The following is a 19727-nucleotide window of genomic DNA, read 5'->3' on the forward strand; positions in this document are numbered from 1 at the left end:
TTCCAGACCCTTCCATCAGGCAGAAGATACAGAAGTCTGAAAACCCACACATCCATATATAGGAACAGCTTCTTCCCCACAGCTACCAGACTCCTTAATGATTCTCCCTTGGATTGATCTGTTCCCTGTAAGAACACTAATCACGACTCCCTATGCTGCTCTTGTTTGGCCCTTGTTTCGCACTGTGACCAATCACTATTTGTTAATGTACCATTGTCTATGTACTCTGTCGGTTATTCTTTTGTCTGCTGTGTACGTTCCCTTGGCTGCAGAAAAATACTTTTCACTGTACTTGGGTACATGTGACAATGAATATTAATCGATTAATCAACTCCAGGAACGTGACCAGTAGAACTGGCACCCAGTTCTGCAAGACGTCAACGACCTCCACCAGGCCTTTCGGGTGAGTTGGCACTGGAGGTCGAGGGGGTGGCAGAGGACAGATTAGTGACAACTATAGGGGTTGGCGCACGGCGTGGAGTTAAGGATCCACCAGCCCCACACAAATGACCTGTCACACATGGGTTGTTAATGTCATACAGACTGACCCATCTCTCCCACTAACCACATGTCCGTTCTCCTGCAGGAGAACTCCGAGGGTGCCACCATTTTTGCTGCACAGCTGTTATTCCCACCCTCCACTAACACAGAGGCACACACCTTGATGAGTAACAGTAGTGGTCAGGCCACATTATGGTGAGAACCTCATGTGCTAATGTGCATCAGGTAGAGGCAGAAACACTCAGGCGAGACAGCAGTCGGAGGTCTGCTGGATACCAGGACCCAGCTGAGTCCCAGTCAAATGCTGAGCCTCAGGAACAGGATTACCCAGAGTTTATGCAGATGATAGGGTGCAGCCGTGAAATTCAGAGCGGGATGTCATAATTGGAATGTGCCTTTAAGAAGAGGACATGAGCTGAAGTAGCCTGCTTGTCAGGGCCTTGTATTCCTAGTTTTGTATTTTGGAGTGAAGAAACAGACTCTTTGGTACCAAGTGAATCTTGGGAACCAGTTTTGGAGGAAGCCGATTCAATTGGCTAACTGGCAACCAGTGAGTTGGCCAAGGACAGTGTTCTGCCTGACAACAGTCAGTGACCTGTTCCTGTGTGATGCTTTTTGGAGAGAACTGGGCAGAAGTGATTAAACCTTGGAAGGTGAAGGAACAGTCTCCCTCGTTGCTGAAGTAAGGAACTTCTTTATTGTTCTAAAACTAGTGAATGCATGGCACATGCTTGAAATTATCCTGAATCTACAGAAAAAGTAGACAACCTTGCCGGAAGCCTCTAGACCTTCGAAGAAAGAGGAGCTGTGTTTTCTCCCTCTCTGTTGCCGGTTGCCTACTGTCTATGTGAGTCTGCAGGGAAGATCATTACACGCTGAAGGAAAATAATTTACCCAACTGAAGGCCTAACCTTTTGAAATATATTAACTAGATGTCATCCGAGTGCCTTGAAGATCCTTTATCCTTTTTATTTTTTCCCCTTCAGCCATCCTATCCTCTGTTGTTTGCCTTGTGTGTGGATAGAAAATGGGAGTAGTTAGAACATGGGGAATTGGGAAAGGAGTCTTGGATAGACAGATCTATTTTTCTGTCAGTCTAATTATAACGCTGTACATAATGAAAGGTTGCATGTGTTAAAGTTACAAACCTGGGGTGGAATTCTCCGACCCCCCGTGGGGTCGGGGAATCGCCCGGGCCAGCGTAAATCCCGCCCCCGTCGTGGCCGGAATTCTCCGCCACCCGGGAATCGGCGGGGGCGTGCCGGCGGGACCAGGCGGCGCGAGCGGGCCCCAGGGTCCTGGGGGGGCGCGGGGCGATAGGACCCCGGGGGGGTGCCCGCACTGTGGCCTGGCCCGCGATCGGGGCCCACTGATCGGCGTGGGGGCACTCTTTTCCGCCGCCGCCACGGCCTCCACCATGGTGGAGGCGGAAGAGACCCCCTCCACCGCGCATGTGCCAGTGGTGATGTCAGCGGCCGCTTACGCTCCGGCGCATGCGCGGACTCACACCGACCGGCGAAGGCCTTTCGGCCAGCCCTGGCGCCAAAGGCCGTTGGTACCAGTCGGCGGAGCGAGAATTCCGCACCTTTGGGGAGGCCCGACGCCGGAGTGGTTGGCGCCACTCCGCTACGCCGGGACCCCCCGCCCCGCCGGGTAGGGGAAAATTTTGCCCCTGGTGACTGCAGTTTATTGGGCTCAGCCAAGGTCCTCGGATATCTTCAAATCTAATTCCACTTGTGTTGCATCGCTGGGTCAAGTGAGGCTGAAATTGACCGCACACTAGCCCAGGGTGTCGTGATAAAGGATACTGCGAATTTCTTTCATACTACTTTCCCAATGTTGTGTGATCAACTGCATTGAGAAGCTAGCATTTCCTAGTTTATGCTGCAAGTACATTTCCATTATTTTCTATGTGGCAATAAGATTGAAACTGTCAGGAAGAGAATGCTGTTCCCACCATTATGATATATGTCCCTTCCCATCAAAAATTCTCAACACTTTTGGAAAAAAGGGACAGAGATTTGATGGACTTACCCAAAATCCCTTGCTCAGCTTGCAACATTGTTTCACCCTCCCAAGTCCAGAAATTTCTGGATCACGTTATTCCAAGTTGCTAAATTGATGTAAGCAATTAGATTGTTTCAGTTGCATCATTAACCAGATTTGAAACTAAGTTCAGGAGCTGTTATTGAATCACTATTCCCACATTGTGCATTGTGTTTTTGCACTTGTTGTATTTAATATTTTTATGTCTCTTGTAGAAATTCGTTGGGGAAGTGTTCAACATAGTAAGCCAGCAATCAACAGCTCGACCAGGTTGCATTATTGAACTGGATGTAATAACCGCTCAGGTTAGATGTTAGGACTCGTGTGGTCCACACCTGTATTATCTCCCTTTTCCCCGTCTTCAGTCTGTTTCAACCCCAGGTTTTGATTTTTGGAATCGGGTAAAACAAGCTTAAAATCAACCCCAGTCCTAATACAGGTATCCCCCGTTTAGAGCATGTTTCAATAGCACGTTTTCATTTTTCCATGGTTTGTAAATAACAGAAATAGTTGTGGTTATATGAAATATGCGACTATGCACATGCTCAGTCCATTTTCGTAAACCCACTGCCGCTTTACTCGCTGCCTCCTGTCTCTCTTGCCCCCTCCCGCTTGCCACCTCTCCTGAACTTCATGCTTCCTTGTGCCCGTTGTCTATAATGACCCTCTCAGTCTCCCCTTCTCACCTCCTTCCTCTCTTTATTTTATAAATTTAGAGTACCCAATTCATTTTTTCCAATTAAGGGGCAATTTAGCATGGCCAATCCATCTATCCTGCACATCTTTGTGTTGTGGGGGCAAACCCACGCAAACATAGGGAGAATGTGCAACCTCCTTCCTCTCTTGACTCCTCTTGCCCTTCCTGCTTGCTGCTTCCCTCTCCTGACCCATTCCTATTAACCACTGCCCTTTCCTCATTCCTCGCCTACCTCTCATTTGCGGCCTCGCTTGTCCCATCCCACTCACATCATCTCGCACATCAACCCTGTCTTGACCCTCTTGTTGCCCGTCTTTGGAGAGGGAGTGAGGGGGTCAAGAGAGGGAAGTGGCGAGTTGGAGGGAGTGAGTGGCAGCAAACAATGAGCTAGAGGTAGGTTAGTAAGACTGCTAAGTTGGCAAGAGAGATTTTAGGTCAGTTAGGTTCAAGGATTTTAGTGTAAAAATTATATGTCAGGAATGTAACACATCTTATTGGGGAAAGTGATTTTCAATTAACACATTTTTGTTTACCACACCATTTTTAGGAACACATGAATGCTGATTGAGGGATATCTATAGTTTATTTTAAGAAATCTTTAATACTAATTTGTTATTCATTTTAAAAATTAATATTAAAAGCCTTTGCATTTTAACATTCAAATGCCAGTATTTGTTTCCTTCCATAACTCTTTTGAGAATGATGTTGAACACATCGATAGAATTCTCAAAGCTTAGCATCAGTGGGATAATACTTTAAGCAACATAAGTTCAAGAGACAAATTGGAGTCAAATCCCAGGTGAGAGGCTCTAAATCGTCTTTCAGCTATTGAAATTTTTCAGACCATTCACTGAATAGTTGTAAAATCTAGCTACATATTCGTAGTGAACGTGGGTTCCTAGTATATGTAGAAATGTAGAAAATAGGAACAGGAGTTTGCCATTCAGCTCTTCAAGCCTGCTCCACATTAAACATGATCATGGCTGATCTATCTTATTGCCTTAATCCAGTGCTTCCCCATACATCTTTACACTATTAGAGTTTAGAAATCAATTTCCTCCCAAATATATTTAGTGATTTAGCCTCCAGCCTTCTGTGATGGAGAATTCCATAGGATCACCACTCTCTTATTGAAGGACTTTTTCCTCATCTCAGTCCTAAATGGCTTAGTGATCCCTTGTACTAGATCCTCCAGCCAGAGAAAAAACATCCCTGTATCTAGTCTGACCAGCCCTGGCATAATTTCTACATTTCAATTTCATCCCTTCCCATTCTTCTAAATTCCAGTGTATATAGGCCTAATGTATCCTCTTCTGACAATGCTTCTTTCCCAGGAATCAGTCTGGTGAACCTTTGCTGTCCTCCCTTAATGACAACTATATCCTTTCTTGGATAGGGACAAAACTGCACATAATAATCAGGTGTGGCCTCACCAAGGCCCTGCACAGCTGCAGCAGTAAGACATCCTTGTTCCTGTACTCGGGTCGTCTTGCAATGAAGATCATTAGCCTTCCTAACTGCTTGCTGTACCTGCATGTTTGCTTTCAGTACTGGTGTCCTAAGACACACAGGTTTTTTTTGTACATCAACATTTCCCAATATTTCACCATTTGAATATATTCTGCCATTCTTTCTCTGTCTGAAGCAGATAACTTCATGTTTACCCACTTAATACTGCATCTGTCATGTATTTATCCACTCACTCAACTTGTCTAACTCACCTTGAAGCCTCTTAACATCCTCCTCATCACTCTCCACCAAGTTTTGTGTCGTCAGTAAACTTGGAAATATTACAGTTTGTTCCCTCATCCAAATCATTGATGTATATTGTGAATAGCTGAGACCCATGCATTGATCCCTGCAGGACCCCAATAGTCACTGCCTTGTCGCTTCAAAAAATACCCATTTATTCCTACTCTGTTTCCTGTCTGCTCACCAATTCTCAATCCATGCCATTACCCTCAATCCCATGTGCTTTAATTTTGCACACTAATCTTTTATGTGGGACTTTATCAAAAGTGTTCTGAAAATCCAAATACTCCACATCCACTAGTTTACCCTTGTGTATTCTGTTAGTTACATCTTCAGAAAACTCCAGTTGTAAGACTGCACTATCAATCTCCCTCTACTTCCCAAGACACCTTCATCAGCAATCACCTAGACGCAGAGTGAAAAAGACCAGTTGTTGGGGGAGTGCAAAATTGGATTCAGTTCCTGTTTTTAGGGCCCTATGAAGCTCTGTAAGAAACCAAAATCATGTCCATGTCATGAATGTAAACTTTTTATGCTAAGTGCTCCAGACCTCATCGTAAGCAGATCATGTCGATCTGCGTTTGACCCAAGACACTCCAGCCTATATTCCCTCTTGGCCTTCCACGGCTGAACACACAGTCAACTTCATGAAGGATCTCTACTGGTGGTAGTTAGTAATTATCAACTATTTACAGATTAGTTATGGGACCATTTCTTGTATCTGTTAATATAATTCTGTATTTTGGGGGCCTTTTCGTCCTTGTTAAAAGTTTCACGCATCTACAGGGAATGTTCTGGCTGGCGTTTAAGTCTTTTTGGCAGTTAAGAGTTATGTTCCGATCAGTTTCTTCAAGACAAGTAGACAAGTAGGCATTAAGCATGATCGGGCGGATGAACAGAGGCCACATTCAACAGGCCAAGACGCATCTTTGGACTGTGGGAGGAAACTGGAGCACCGGGAGGAAATCTCTGTCTCTGTTCTACCCACTTAAATCATGGGCCCTTGATCCCTTTAGCCCCAAGAGCTATATCTAATTCCCACTTGAAATCATACACAACTACTTTTCATGGTAGTGAATTCCACAGATTCACCACTCTCTGGGTGAAGAAATTTCTCCTCACCTCAGCCCTAAAAGGTTTACCCCTTATACTGAAACTATGACCCTCTAGTTCTGGACTCCCCCACGATCAGGAACATTCTTTCTGAATCTACCCTGTCTAATCCTGTTAGAATTTTATAAGTTTCAGTGAGATCCCCTCTCACTCTTCTAAATACCATTGAATATAATCTTAAATGACTTAATCTCTCTTCATATGACAGTCTCGCCATCCCAGGAATCAGCCTAGTAAACCTTTGCTGCACTCTCTCCCACAGCAAGAACATCTTTTTTCCAATCAGGACACCAAAATTGCATACACTATTCCAGGTGTGGCTTTGTACAATTGGAGTAAAACATCCCTATTCCTATACTCAAATCACTATGAAGGCCAACATATCATTTGCCTTCTTTACTGTATGCTGTACCTGCGTGCTTACTTTCAGCGACTGATGCACAAGGACAACAAGATCTCACTGCGTACTCACCTTCTCAATTTACACCCATTCAAGTAATAATCTGCCGTCCTATTTTTGCTACCGATGTGGTTCACCTGACATTTATACATATCTGCACATGCCCACTCACTCAGCCTGTCCAATTCATCCGCAGCTATAACACCTGCATGTTTGGTATCAATTAACTTGAGCTCAGGTAATAATTCCAGCAGGCCTTTCTGGATGAGGATTTTTTTTATCGCTGAAAGAAATAGACATATTGTCAAAGCTTTTCATATTGAACTCATCAGAATGGTTGTAAGAAGATCAATGTAATGGAGGACAACCAATGTATACTGTATGAGGAGTGGGTGCTGAATGGTTGGCAAGTGGGTTCTGATTGGTAGAGGTGTTGCACCTGTTGACGGACAGTTAACTGCCCAAATTGTTTGAAATTTAAACCAGGCAGCTTAACTTTGATTGGTCAAGGCATTTTCTTGAGGAATGAACAACCAAATGGCTGTTGTTTGTTTAGCTGAAACAGGTACAATATATGTACATGTTCTTTCTGCCTGCAAAGAACTGGGCCCTGTGTATTTATATATGTAGTTTTCAGTTCACGCAAATGCACGGCATTGCGAGCCTGACTGATTATTTAAATTGGTTGTCAGCATAATTCTTAGCACACTATTTAGCAAATCTTGTTCAATCACGGAATCATTAAAGAGTTTGTAAGCATGGGCTGGTTGGGCATGGTTTGTACCTGCCTGTTTTGAACAGCGGAAGAGACATGTTGTTTGGTACGATCCATTGCGATTTTCAGTAATACTCAAATTCTGCACTACCAAACAACTAGATGATTTTTAAAATAAATTATTAGTAGTCTCACCTTACACAAAGATGGACCTGAGTATAGATTCTCACTGTTAACAGTGTGGAAACCTCAAGGCATAGAATGGCTCTGTTTACTTGCAGCATTTTGCTCTGAATGTTTCATCTGACTGCAGGGATAAATCAAAGATTTCAACATGATTGCAATTTTGATAATCTCATCGGCTTAAAAAGATGTGGATCTTGGAGATTATTGCATTAGTATCGTCATCACACAGAGAAGAGCTTTATCTGTTATCCTTATCTGGTGGAGCTTGTTTTTCATAACTTGCCTATGGAATAACAGTGATTATTATTATAGGGATTCCCTTCAATGCTCTGATATCTTCTAAAATTCTGAAAGGAATGGAGCATATAATAATTAATAAAGAAATCTCAGATAGAATTGTAGGATACATATTCCTGTGGAATGACTGAAATATCAGAATAGCAAATATGCAACCATGTAAAAATAATTTTGGTCGCCAAGAAATAGAAATAGCTGCAGCACAGTGGATGCCATTTGGTCCACTGAATGTGCTGGCTCTGTGAAGGAGCAATTTGCCTTGTGCCGTTTTCCCACCTTTTCCCAGTGACCCTACAAATTCCTCCTTTTCAGATAATAATCCAATTCCCTCTTGAATGCTTTGATCGATCCTGCCTCCACCACATTCTGCATGAAAAGGTTTCTCCTCATTTGCCGAAGAAATCAATGAGTAGATAATGGTCAAATTTCTAGATTTCAGTGGTTGAAGTTAGATCTGCAAGCAATAGTGAAGATGTTATTACAGATACTTTTAGTAGAAATGCTTTTAGGTTAGATCATTGCTAAACACCATAACATGATTCTGGCAGATGAAAATGAGCTGGTTTAGCACACAGCTAAATCGCTGGCTTTGAAAGCAGACCATGGCAGGCCAGCAGCACGGTTCAATTCCTGTACCAGCCTCCCCGAACAGGCGCCGGAATGTGGCGACTAGGGGCTTTTCACAGTAACTTCATTGAAACCTACTTGTGACAATAAGCGATTTTCATTTCGTAGGGGCTGGTTTAGCTCACAAGGCTAAATTGCTGGCTTTTAAAGCAGACCAAGCAGGCCAGCAGCACGGTTCGATTCCCGTACCAGCCTCCCGGACAGGCGCCAGAATGTGGCGACTAGGGGCTTTTCACAGTAACTTCATTGAAACCTACTCGTGACAATAAGCGATTTTCATTTCATTTCATTTTCAAAATGAAAGGTAAAACTGATCAGTTTCTATACAATACCCACAAGATTGTTAGACGATGATAGAGATTTTGCTGGTCTTTTGTTTTCTTTGTCTTGACATGCTGCTTTGTGTTCTTTGCTAACTTCAGTTTTTCTATCTAAAAACAAAAAGTGAATTTTGTACTCAAAACAGCAGTTAATAGTCATATCAGTATATTTGTAAATCCAAATTTAATATTCCATTTTACAATCAGCTTTGCATTGATACAATGTTTATTTTGTAATTTTGTGCCCTACCATACTGCTTGGACAAACCAAAGCACAATGAGTTTCTTTTGAAGGATAGTTATTATGTTTGCAGAACCCAAAATCAGATTGCTAACCTTACTCCGGAGCCCAATTAAAGCAAAAGGCATGAGATCACCTCCAAGCAGTAGTCTTACCGACTGGGTTTCATACTGGATGAAAATCAACTCCATTTCCGTGCAAAATCAAATTTAAAATGTTAGACTTTCAATGTGAGGAGAGCAGACTTGCCGAGTAAGCAGGCTCTTTCACCACAGTCAACAGCATAACATGGATTGTAACTTGGTACAGCCCTGTATCATACTGTATTGGTGCTAACATGAGTCCTTTGCAACCTGCAGAATAAAAACACAGACAAAATTACAAATACCTTCAGAGTTTCAGTGATCATTTTACTATTTAGGAATGTGACTAACGGCACTTCTTACTTTATTTCTGGTACAGTGTGGCTCAAACACACAACTACTTCATGTGTTTCAAGAAGATTTTATTTTGGGATATAAACCTCAGAAAGAAGAAATGAATAAAGAGCAAGAATGTTCTCTCGGTCAACCTGCCCAAGGTACGCAAACTCAATTTAACATGAGAGTTTGGTAGCCTCCAAATCTGAGGTCATTGTGTTCCAGACGCATTTGAGGATTTAAGCCTATGATCGCTATTGGCACGTCAGTGCAGCGTTGCGGGAACACTGCATTGATGACATGCTAATGTTTGGATGCTATGTTAAAAACACATAAATTAAGTGGTGCAAACTATCCTATGGTAGGACTGAAAATCTTACCATGGCGTTTCCCAGTGGTTCTCCATCAACTGAGCATTACAGATTTGCTGTAGTGGGATCTTGCTGTATGCAATTGATTGCCATGTTACCTTCATAATTAAGTCATTATACTTCAATGTACTTTGGAACACATGGAGAACATGATAATGTACTTTGAAAATGGATGTTCTTTTGTTTTCAGTCGTTTTTCTATACTTAAAGCTGGATTTTCATAAATGATTGCCAGGCTGAGAATTTAACTGTAATAGTCTCCTTGATTACAGTGGGAATTTTGGTTGCTTTTTGAGTTATTTGGACTTTCTGTCATTTAAGGATATCGTGCACCATCATTTTCTGAAAAGTTCTACCTTGTGGTGATAGAAAGAGACCAGCGGCAATCTGTTCTTCACATGTGGCACCTCCATTTGAAATCTGTACAGCCTCGTTTGGGTAGGTATTTGCAAGTCTGGTACAGAAATTGGCTTACTAACCACTTTATTGACGAACAAATTATCTATGAAATGATTACTGGCAGGGTTATGCTGCATAACTTCAGTTTTCATGTGAGATACCATGGGCGGGATTCTCCGGACTCCCCCCCCCCCCCCCCCCCCAGCCGGGTCGGAGAATCTCCGGAGGGGGGGGGGGGGGCGTGAATCCCGCGCCAACGCCGGCTGCAGTATTCTCCGCTGCAGGTTTGGGGGCAGGGTTTATGCCGCGCCGGTCGGTGGCCGTTGGCAGCCCCCCCCCCCCCCCCGGCAATTCTCCGGGCCCCGATGCGCCGGGCAACCGTCGTTTCCTGGCCAGTCCCGCCGGGGTGAAATGGACATGGTCCACGGCGGGACCTGGCTTGTCGGCCATCTAGCAGGGTGCTCGGTGGGAGGGGTGGGGGATCCGGCCCCAGGGGGTGTCTCTCCCCCCCCCCCCCCCCCCCCCCCCCCCGGGCCTACCGATCTGCCGGCAGGCCTGTGCCGTGGGGGCACTCTTTCCCTCCGCGCCGTCCTCTGTAGGGCTTCAAAAGAACCCCACTGCGCATGCGCAGGAACACGGCGGCGGTTCTGCGCATGCGCGGGATCATGGCTGCCCTTCGCCGCCGGTTGTCGCGGCGCCAACCCCTCCGACGCCGGTCTAGCCTCCGGAAGCGAGGAGGATTCTGCAACCTCCAGGTGGCCCGACACCGGAGTGGTTCGCGCCGTTCTTGGCGTCGGGCCATCCCGCTGATTGCGGGAGAATCCCGCCTCTTAAAGGAAAAGAGATCCTGGTCAAGAAGTTTTTTATTAGTTCATGGGATGTGAGTGTCGCTGGCAAGGCCAACATTTATTGCCCTTGAGAAGGTGGTAGGGGGCTGCCACCTTGAAGTGCTGCTGTCCATGTTGTGTAGGTGCATTCACAATGCTTTTAGGGGGCAGGACATAGAATATAGGGCGGAATTCTCCGCTCCCCATGCCGGGTGGGAGAATCGCGGGAGGGCCTGGCGACTCACGACACGCCCCCCCCCCCCCCCCCCCCCCCCGGCGCCCCCCGCGATTCTCCCACCCCCCCGCTCGGAAGGATTGCCGCTCGCCGTTTTTCACGGTGACCGGCGATTCTCCGGCCCGGATGGGCCGAGCGGCCTGCCGTTCCCGACCGGTTCACGACGGCGGCAAACACACCTGGTCGTTGCCGTCGTGAATATGGGCACCAAATGCTAGTTTGAAGCTTGTGGGGGGTGGAGAGGGGAGTGAGCACCACGGCCGTGCTCGGGAGGGGACTGGCCCGCGATCGGTGCCCACCGATCGTCGGGCCGGCGTCTCAAAGCGATGCACTCTTTCCCCTCTGCAAGATCAAGCCGCCACGTCTTGCGGGGTAGCGGAGGGGAAGACGGCAACCGCGCATGTGCGGGTTGGAGCTGTCGGCCGTCGTGACGTAAACCGCGCATGCACGTGTTGGAGCCGTCGTGACGTCGGCAAAGGATTGGAGGGCCAAAGGGCCTGCTCCTGTGCTGTACTTTTCTTTGAACGTTGATTTTAACCCTGTTGCTATGGAGGAATGATGATATAATTCCAAGGCAGGATTGTGTGTGACTCGAAGGGGAACTAGAATGTGGCAGCAATCCATTTATTGTCCTTTCTCTTCTAAGTGGGCAGCACGGTAGCACAAGTGGCTAGCACTGTGGCTTCACAGTACCAGAGTCACAGGTTCGATTCCCCGCTGGGTCACTGTCAGTGCGGAGTCTGCACGTTCTCCCCGTGTCTGCGTGTGTTACCTCCGGGTGCTCCGGTTTCCTTTCACAGTCCAAAGGCGTGCATGTTAGGTGGGTTGACTATGCTAAATTGCCCTTAGTGTCCAAAAAGTTAGGAGGGGTTATTGGGTTACGGGGATAGGGTGGAAGTGAGGGCTTAAATGGGTCGGTGAGGACTCGATAGGCCGAATGGTCTCCTTCTGCACTGTATGTTCTATGTTGTGGTAAAGGTTGTGGCTTTGTTGAAACTCTACTCATCCAGGCAAGGGGAGAGTATTTTTTTTATAAATCTAGAGTACCCAATTCATTTTGTTCAATTAAGGGGCAATTTAGCGTGGCCACTCCACCTACCCTGTACATCTTTGGGTTGTGGGGGCGAAACCCACGCAAACATGGGGAGAATGTGCAAACTCCACATGGACAGTGACCCAGAGCCACGATCGAATCTGGGACCTCGGTGCTGTGAGGCACCAATGCTAACCACTGTGCTGCCCTCACTCCTGACTTGCATGTATGTGGTGGACAGGTTTTGGTAAGTTAGGAGTTGAGCTATCTGTCACATAATTCCCAGTCTCTGACCTGCTCTTGTAACTACAGTATTTATTTGGCAGGTGCTGTTAAGTTTCTGGTTTAAGGTAACACCTCAGGATTTTGATGGTGTGGCATTCAGCAATGCAGTGCAGTTGAATGTCAAGAGTCGATTGTTACATTCTGTCTTGTTGGACGGTCATTGCTGGCATTTATGTGGCATAAATATTACTTCCAGTTATCATCTCAATGTTGTCTGGTTCTTGCTGCATGCAGACGCTGACTGCTTCAGCATCTGATGAGTTGAAAATATTATTATAGATTCATACAGGTCTACAGCATCGGAAAAGGTCCTATGGCCCATCGCGTCTGCATCGGTCAAAAACAACCACCAAACTATTATCTAGCACTTAGTCCATAGGCAAGTACACATAATAGTCCTTCTTAAATATTACGAGGGTCTCTGTTTCCACCACTCTTTCGGGCATTTAGTTCCAGACTCCCAAAACCCTCTGGGTGAAAAATCTTTTCCTCACATCCCCTCTAAACCTCCTTTCCTTTACCTTAAATCCATGCCCCCCTGGTCATTGATCCCTCCACCAAGGGAAAAGGTTTATTCCTGTCATCTATGTCCCACATAATTTTATACATCTCAATCATGTCCCCCTCAATCTGCTCTGCTCCAAGGAAAACAAGCTGAGCCTATCCAATCTCTATTCATAACTAAACATTCCAGTCCAGGCAACATGCTGGTAAATCTCCACAGCACCCTTGCCAGTGTTAACACATCCCTCCTATAATGTGGATTCCAGAACTGCAAACAATACTCTAGCTGTGGCCTAACCAATGTTTTATACAATTCCAGCATAACCTCCCTGCTCTTAAACTCTTATGCCTTGGCTAATAAAGGCAAGTATACCATGTGTAACCGTTTTATCCACCTGCCCTGCTACCTTAAGGGACCTGTATACGTGCACGCTATGGTCCCTCTGATCCTCGGTACTTCACAGGGTCCTGCTGTTCATCGGTGCAGACTCAATTGGCCGAATGGCATCCTTCTGCACTGTTGGAATTCTATGAGAGATCCTCTTCCCTTGCTGTGTGAAAAAGGTTTCCTCGTGTCACCATTGTTTCTTTTGCCAGTTACTTAAATCTGTGTCCTATGGTTGTCTATATTGTTTTAATCAATGGGTGTAGTTTCTCCCTATCTACCAGTCCAGGCCCCTCAAGGCTTTTAATATATCTATCAAACCTCCTCTAATGGGGCAGCACGGTAGCACAGTGGTTAGCATAGTTGCTTCACAGCTCCAGGGTCCCAGGTTTGATTCCCGGCTTGGGTCACTGTCTTGTGCGGAGTCTGCACGTTCTCCCCATGTCTGCGTGGGTTTCATCCAGAAGCTCCAGTTTCCTCTCAGTCCAAAGATGTGCAGGTTAGGTGGATTGGCCATGCTAAATTCCCTTAGTGTCCAAAAGGGTTTGGGTGGGGTTGCGGGGTTGGGTTGGAAGTGTGGGCTTGGGTGGGGTGCTCTTTCCAAGGGCCGGTGCAGACTCGATGGGCCGGGTGGCCTCCTTCTTCTGCACTGTGGATTCTATAATCTTGTCTCCAAGAAGAACAGTCCAAACTTCTCCAGTCTGGCTACGCATCTGAAGCTCCTCATCCCTGGAATCATTATTGTTAATCTTCTCTGCACACCCTGCAGATATCGTCACCAGCTCAAATGGAGGGAAATGTTCTGTCAAATTGAATTAAAGTCTGCTCTCTCCAATGACTATAAAGCTGCTAAATTTAAATATTGTGAATTCTCAATGCTAAAATTTCCGTAGTTCAGCACTTAGTAACTGACAGTCATTCAGGTAACAGATGTGGAAATGGATTTATTCAAGGAAATTGATTTATTCAAGATGTTAACAGGGAAAGACAGGGTAGATAAAAATAAACTATTTCCACTGGTTGGAGATTCTAAAATTATAGAATCATAAAATTTAGAGTGCAGAAGGAGGTCGTTCGGCCCATCGAGTCTGCACCGGCCCTTGGAAAGAGAACCCCACCCAGGAGTTGGCAACAGACCAGTCATGATTTCATTAAATGACGGGACAGGCTCGAGGGGCTGAATGGCTTACTCCTGTTCCTATATATTCCCTTGCCTTGTTTGTCCTGCCCGAGTGCTTTATCCGGATTGAATTCCATTTGCCACTGATCAACCCATCCGACCAGCCTGTCCATATCCTCCCTTAATCTAAGGATGCCCCATTCACTATTTACCACCCCCCAATTTTTGTATCATCATCGAACTTACTGATCAACCCTCCTACATTCATGTCTAAATAATTTCTATGAACCAGAAACAGCAAAGGCCGTAACACTGATCCCTGTGGGACCCAACTAGACAAAGGCTTCCAGTCATAAAAATACCCTTCGACCACCACCCTCTGCTTCCTGCCACCCAGGCAATTCTAGATCCGACTTGCCAAGTTTCCTTGGCTCCCATGGGTGCTTACCTTTGCTTTCAGTCTCCCATGTGGGACCTTATCAAAGGCCTTTCTGAAGTCCAAGTAGACTGTCAAATGCATTGCCCTCATTGACACACCTGGTCATCTTTGAAAAATTCAGTCAAGTTGGTCAGACATGACCTTGCCTTAATAAGGCCATGCTGACTGTTCTTGTGTAATCCCCGACTCTCCAAATGGAGATCAATTCTATGTCTCAGAATTGCTTTCCATAATTTTTCCACCACTGAAGTTAGACTGACTGGCCTGTAGTTTCCTGGTTTATCCCTTTCTCCCTTCTTGAATAATGGTAGCATATTGGCTATCCTCCAGTCCTCTGGCATCTCTCCTGTGGCCAGAGAGGAATTGAAAATGATTGCCAGCACACCTGCTATTTCCCTCCTTGCCTCACTCAACATCCTGCCTTACATTTCATCTGGCCCTGGAGATTTATCTACTTTTAAGCCTTCCAGATCATTCACAACCTCCCCTCTATGTTACTTTCTTGAATTTGATCACAATCCTTCTCCCTGATTTCTATACCCACATTGTCCCTCTCACTAGTGAACATCAACGTTAAGTATTCATTTAGAAATTCAACCTATGTCCTCTGGCTCCACACACAAATTATAACTGTAACCTGTAATAGGCACTACCTGCTATTTTTCCTCTTTTCCTAGTTATCCTTTTACCCTTAGCGTACATGTAAAACAACTTAGAATTTATCCTTTCATGTCTCCTTTTCACTCTCCTAATTTCCCTTTACGTTCTTCCTGCACATTTTATCTCCCACTCAGGCTTTGGCTGATTTGTGGCCTCTATCTGCCATATGCCTCCCTTTTCCTCTTTATCCAATGCTGTATATACCTCAATATCCAAGGTTCACTGGATTTGTTGGTTCCACCCTTTTTCTTGATTGGAACATGTTGGCCCTGTACACCCCCTATTTTCTTTTTGAATGTGTCCTACTGTTCTGTCACAGATTTACCTAAACGTGCCTACTCCCAGTCCATTCTGAACACAGCAATCATTAGTGTACATTCCTACTTCTGACCTATTGTTGGAGGGGAGATCTATATACAAATTATGGTCAACGGACATTATGGGTGAGGCTAGGACATTTATTATTTAAGAAACACCAAATAGGGGCAGCACGGTGGTGCAGTGGGTTAGCACTGCGGCCTCACGCCGCTGAGGTCCCAGGTTCGATCCCGGCTCTGGGTCACTGTCCGTGTGGAGTTTGCACATTCTCCCCGTGTTTGCGTGGGTTTCGCCCCCACAACCCAAAAATGTGCAAGCTAGGTGGATTGGCCACTCTAAATTGCCCCTTAATTGGAATAATGATTGGGTACACTAAATTTAAAAAAAAAAAGAAACACCAGATGTTGTAATGGTAACCGAGTCAAGTTGGTATTCTGGAGAGATGAAGTCAAAAAGCTAAGGGACCTTTTTCCTTTGAACAGTATTGTCATGTGTTTTAGCTGAAATCCTATTCTTTCTGAACTTGATAAATTCACTTTGTGCATAAGATTATGCAATCCAAATTCTTAACTTTGGATATGGAGTCCATTGATCATCCCAGAATATTTTCATATAATGCTATCTTGGTTCGAATATTAAATTATGATTCAATTTTAGGCATTATCAAGTATATATCAATTTACCTGGGTTCAGTTTGATCTGTTTTAAAATCCCTTGATGGAAGGTTTAAATGTGGGTTTATATACATCAAGGAATGTTATAAAATATACATTTTCTATTTTATAATTATATGTATATAATTGTAAAAATAAACTTCTTGAAGATTCTGCAAGCTAATGATCCTTTCCGTTACAAGAAATGTTTATAGAAATTCTTATTCACTACTTTTATTATTTTGCATTCCCTCTCTTATTTTGATAATTCATGGGTACAATTCCACTTATGGTAAAAAAATTTTTGGTAAATTTCTCAAGTGGTACAGATAGTAAATGCCATCTGTTACTTTATCATCTGAGGCATCACAACCAACAGAATCTTGTCCTTGCCTGATGGCATCCGAATGTACTTTCCAGCAGGATTATTAGAGACCTAGCTACTATTTCCCATCTCCACCCACCTTGGCAACAATGGAATGCTGAGGCCAGTTGATGTCCCAAACATTGTCCTGGCTGAGATTAGATTCTTCAGCACAGACTCGCAATTGAGCCTGAGACATCTTTGACTGTGTGTTTTTGTACCAGACAGTGTGGTGCATTTGTCCCCACTGATGATGGGTTGTGGAGGGAGAATCTCTGATTGTTTTTTTTTTAAGTTCAAAGTTACATTTTTAAATTTTTGTATCTTTTTTCTTTCTCATCGCAACCAAACTAATATGATGCAAGTGAGTACATCAGATAATCAGATATCTGTACCAGAAGAAAAGATCGTCAGCCTATCTCCAAATGCTTCTGTTTTAAGTCCTCTTCCACGATCTGCATCAGTTGCTAATCTTCAGACTGCTAGCAAGTTGATACTTAGCTCTGAATTAGTCTACAGTCAGAAATTAAATGTACCCGAGGGAGTGGAAGTAATCCGAGCAACTCCTTCTGCAGGTAACTTTCTGGTATTTAATATTCAGAAACTCTTTTACTTCCCAATAATCTACAAGTCTGCATGCATGTTCAATATCACTTTTAACATCCTGGACACAGATTTTAGCAGTACAGAAGGAGGTCGTGAAAGCATGATGCTGGTTTGGGTTGGATGCGGTTGACATGGGTGGTGGTCGGGTTGCCTTTGGTTTAGTTTTGAGAGTTGGGCCAGGTGTTGAAAGATCCAATAAGCACGGAGGGAAAAACGCCCAGCCAAACCTGCATTGAGGAAGTTGCAATGAGGAGGGACAAAGTAGCAAATTGTAGAATATCCAAGCTGAGTGGCGGTGATGGTGTGGGGAGTATCAGCATTATCTATCTTGAAGATGCAACTTGGAAGTATCGGAGTGTAAGTAAGTCTGATTTGATTTATTGTCACATGTACCGAAGTACAGTGAAAAGTATTTTTTCTGCGGCCGAGCGAACGTACACAGTACATACATAGTAGACAAAAGAATAATCAACAGAGAATATTGACAAATGGTACATCGACAAACAGTGATTGGTTACAGTGTGGAATAAGGAGCCAAACAAAACAAATACATGAGCAAGAGTGGCATAGGGCATCGTGAATAGTGTTCTTGCAGGGAACAGATCAGTCCGAGAGGGAGTCGTTGAGGAGTCTTGTAACTGTGGGGAAGAAGCTGTTCCTATATCTGGATATGCGGGTCTTCAGACTTCTGTACCTTCTGCCTGATGGAAGGGTCTGGAAGAAGGCAATGCCTGGGTGGGAGGGATCTCTGATAATGCTGTCTGCCTTCCTGAGGCAGCGGGAGGTGTATACAGAATCAACCTGGGGTGGCAAGCTTGTATGATGCGTTTGGCTGAGTTCACAACACTTGGTAGTTTATTGCGATCTTGGGCCAAGCAGTTGCCATACCAAGCTGTGATGCAGCTGGATAGGATGCTCTCCATCGCACATCTATAGAAGTTTGTGAGAGTCGAAGCAGACATGCCAAATTTCTTCAGCTTCCGTAGGAAGTAGAGACGTTGTTGGACTTTCTTGACTGCATCAACGTGAGTGGACCAGGACAGACTGTTGGTGATGGTGACCCCCCAGGAACTTGAAGCTATCGACCATCTCCACTTCGGAGCCATTGATGCAGATGGGTTTCTGAAGTTGATGATCAGTTCCTTGGTCTTTCCAACATTTAGAGAGAGGTTGTTTTCGGTCACCATGCAACCAAGAATTTATCTCCCTCCTATAGTCTGATTCATCGTTGTTTGAGATACAACCCACCACAGTTGTATCATCCGCAAACTTATTGATTGAGTTGGAGTTAAATCTTGCCACACAGTCATCTGTGTATAGGGTCTCAATTCTACGGACCTTGGAGACCAAGCATGGACACTCAATCAGAGGTTAAGTAAGTGTAATTGTGACAGAAATGTATGATGGAAATTGGTATGAAATGAGGAGGTAATTGAAGTGCTGCTTGATCACATGCTTGTGTAGAGATAATTCCTGGTGGCGCAGTGGTTAGCATTGCTGCCTGAAGGTGCCGAGGTCCCAGGTTCGATCCCGGCTCTGGGTCACTGTTCGTGTGGAGTTTGCACATTCTCCCTGTGTTTGCATGGGTTTCGCCCCCACAACTCAAAAATGTGCAGGGTAGGTGGATTGGCCACGCTAAATTGCCCCTTAATTGGAAAAAATGAATTGGGTACTCTAAATTTATTTTTTAAAAGTAGAGGAAGTTTTATGTCTTAACATTAACTACATTTATTATTGTTTCAAACATTACCTGAAAAGTGCATGCAGAGTTCTGGGCTCTAATGTACTAAAAAAAAACATGTATGTGTACTGAAGAAGAAGTAAAAATGGTTTGCAAGAATGATAACCAGAGCCAAGAGGTTATGGGCGGGTTTCTCCATTGTGAGTCCGCCTCACTACTGCTGCCAGCGAGGATGGAGAATTTGGCGCTCAGCAAATCTCCATTCACTGCAGCGGGAATGGAGAATGCCGTCAGCATGAAAGAATGGAGAATCAAAGTCTATTGACACGATTTACCGGCCACGTACCACCGGAATTGGAGCGAGACGTAGCTGGTAAATACAGGGAGAGGTCTCCCCCAGGATCCTCAACGGGGGAGACCCAGTCTCCCACGGTTAAGTGGGCCACTCAACCATGCTGACGCCAGATGAAGCTGGCTCCCAGCATCTATCGGCATCCCCAAGGACATCCCAGCTGGGCGCCGATTTAACACTG

General features: G+C 44.9%; 1 protein-coding gene across 2 annotated transcripts in view; it reads left to right on the forward strand.

Moving 5' to 3' along the window:
- The window catches only part of dmxl2 (Dmx-like 2), a 220418-nt gene that overhangs the window by 95095 nt on the left and 105596 nt on the right, over positions 1–19727 (forward strand). For both annotated transcript variants that reach the window (XM_038813520.1, XM_038813521.1), the window contains exons 14-17: positions 2763–2852; positions 9358–9475; positions 10007–10123; positions 17273–17482. In XM_038813520.1, coding sequence (XP_038669448.1) covers positions 2763–2852; positions 9358–9475; positions 10007–10123; positions 17273–17482 — 535 coding nt within the window. The remainder of the gene's footprint in view (positions 1–2762; positions 2853–9357; positions 9476–10006; positions 10124–17272; positions 17483–19727) is intronic.

The sequence above is a fragment of the Scyliorhinus canicula genome, chromosome 12, assembly GCF_902713615.1.
Source record: "Scyliorhinus canicula chromosome 12, sScyCan1.1, whole genome shotgun sequence".
Taxonomy (NCBI): Eukaryota; Metazoa; Chordata; class Chondrichthyes; order Carcharhiniformes; family Scyliorhinidae; genus Scyliorhinus; species Scyliorhinus canicula.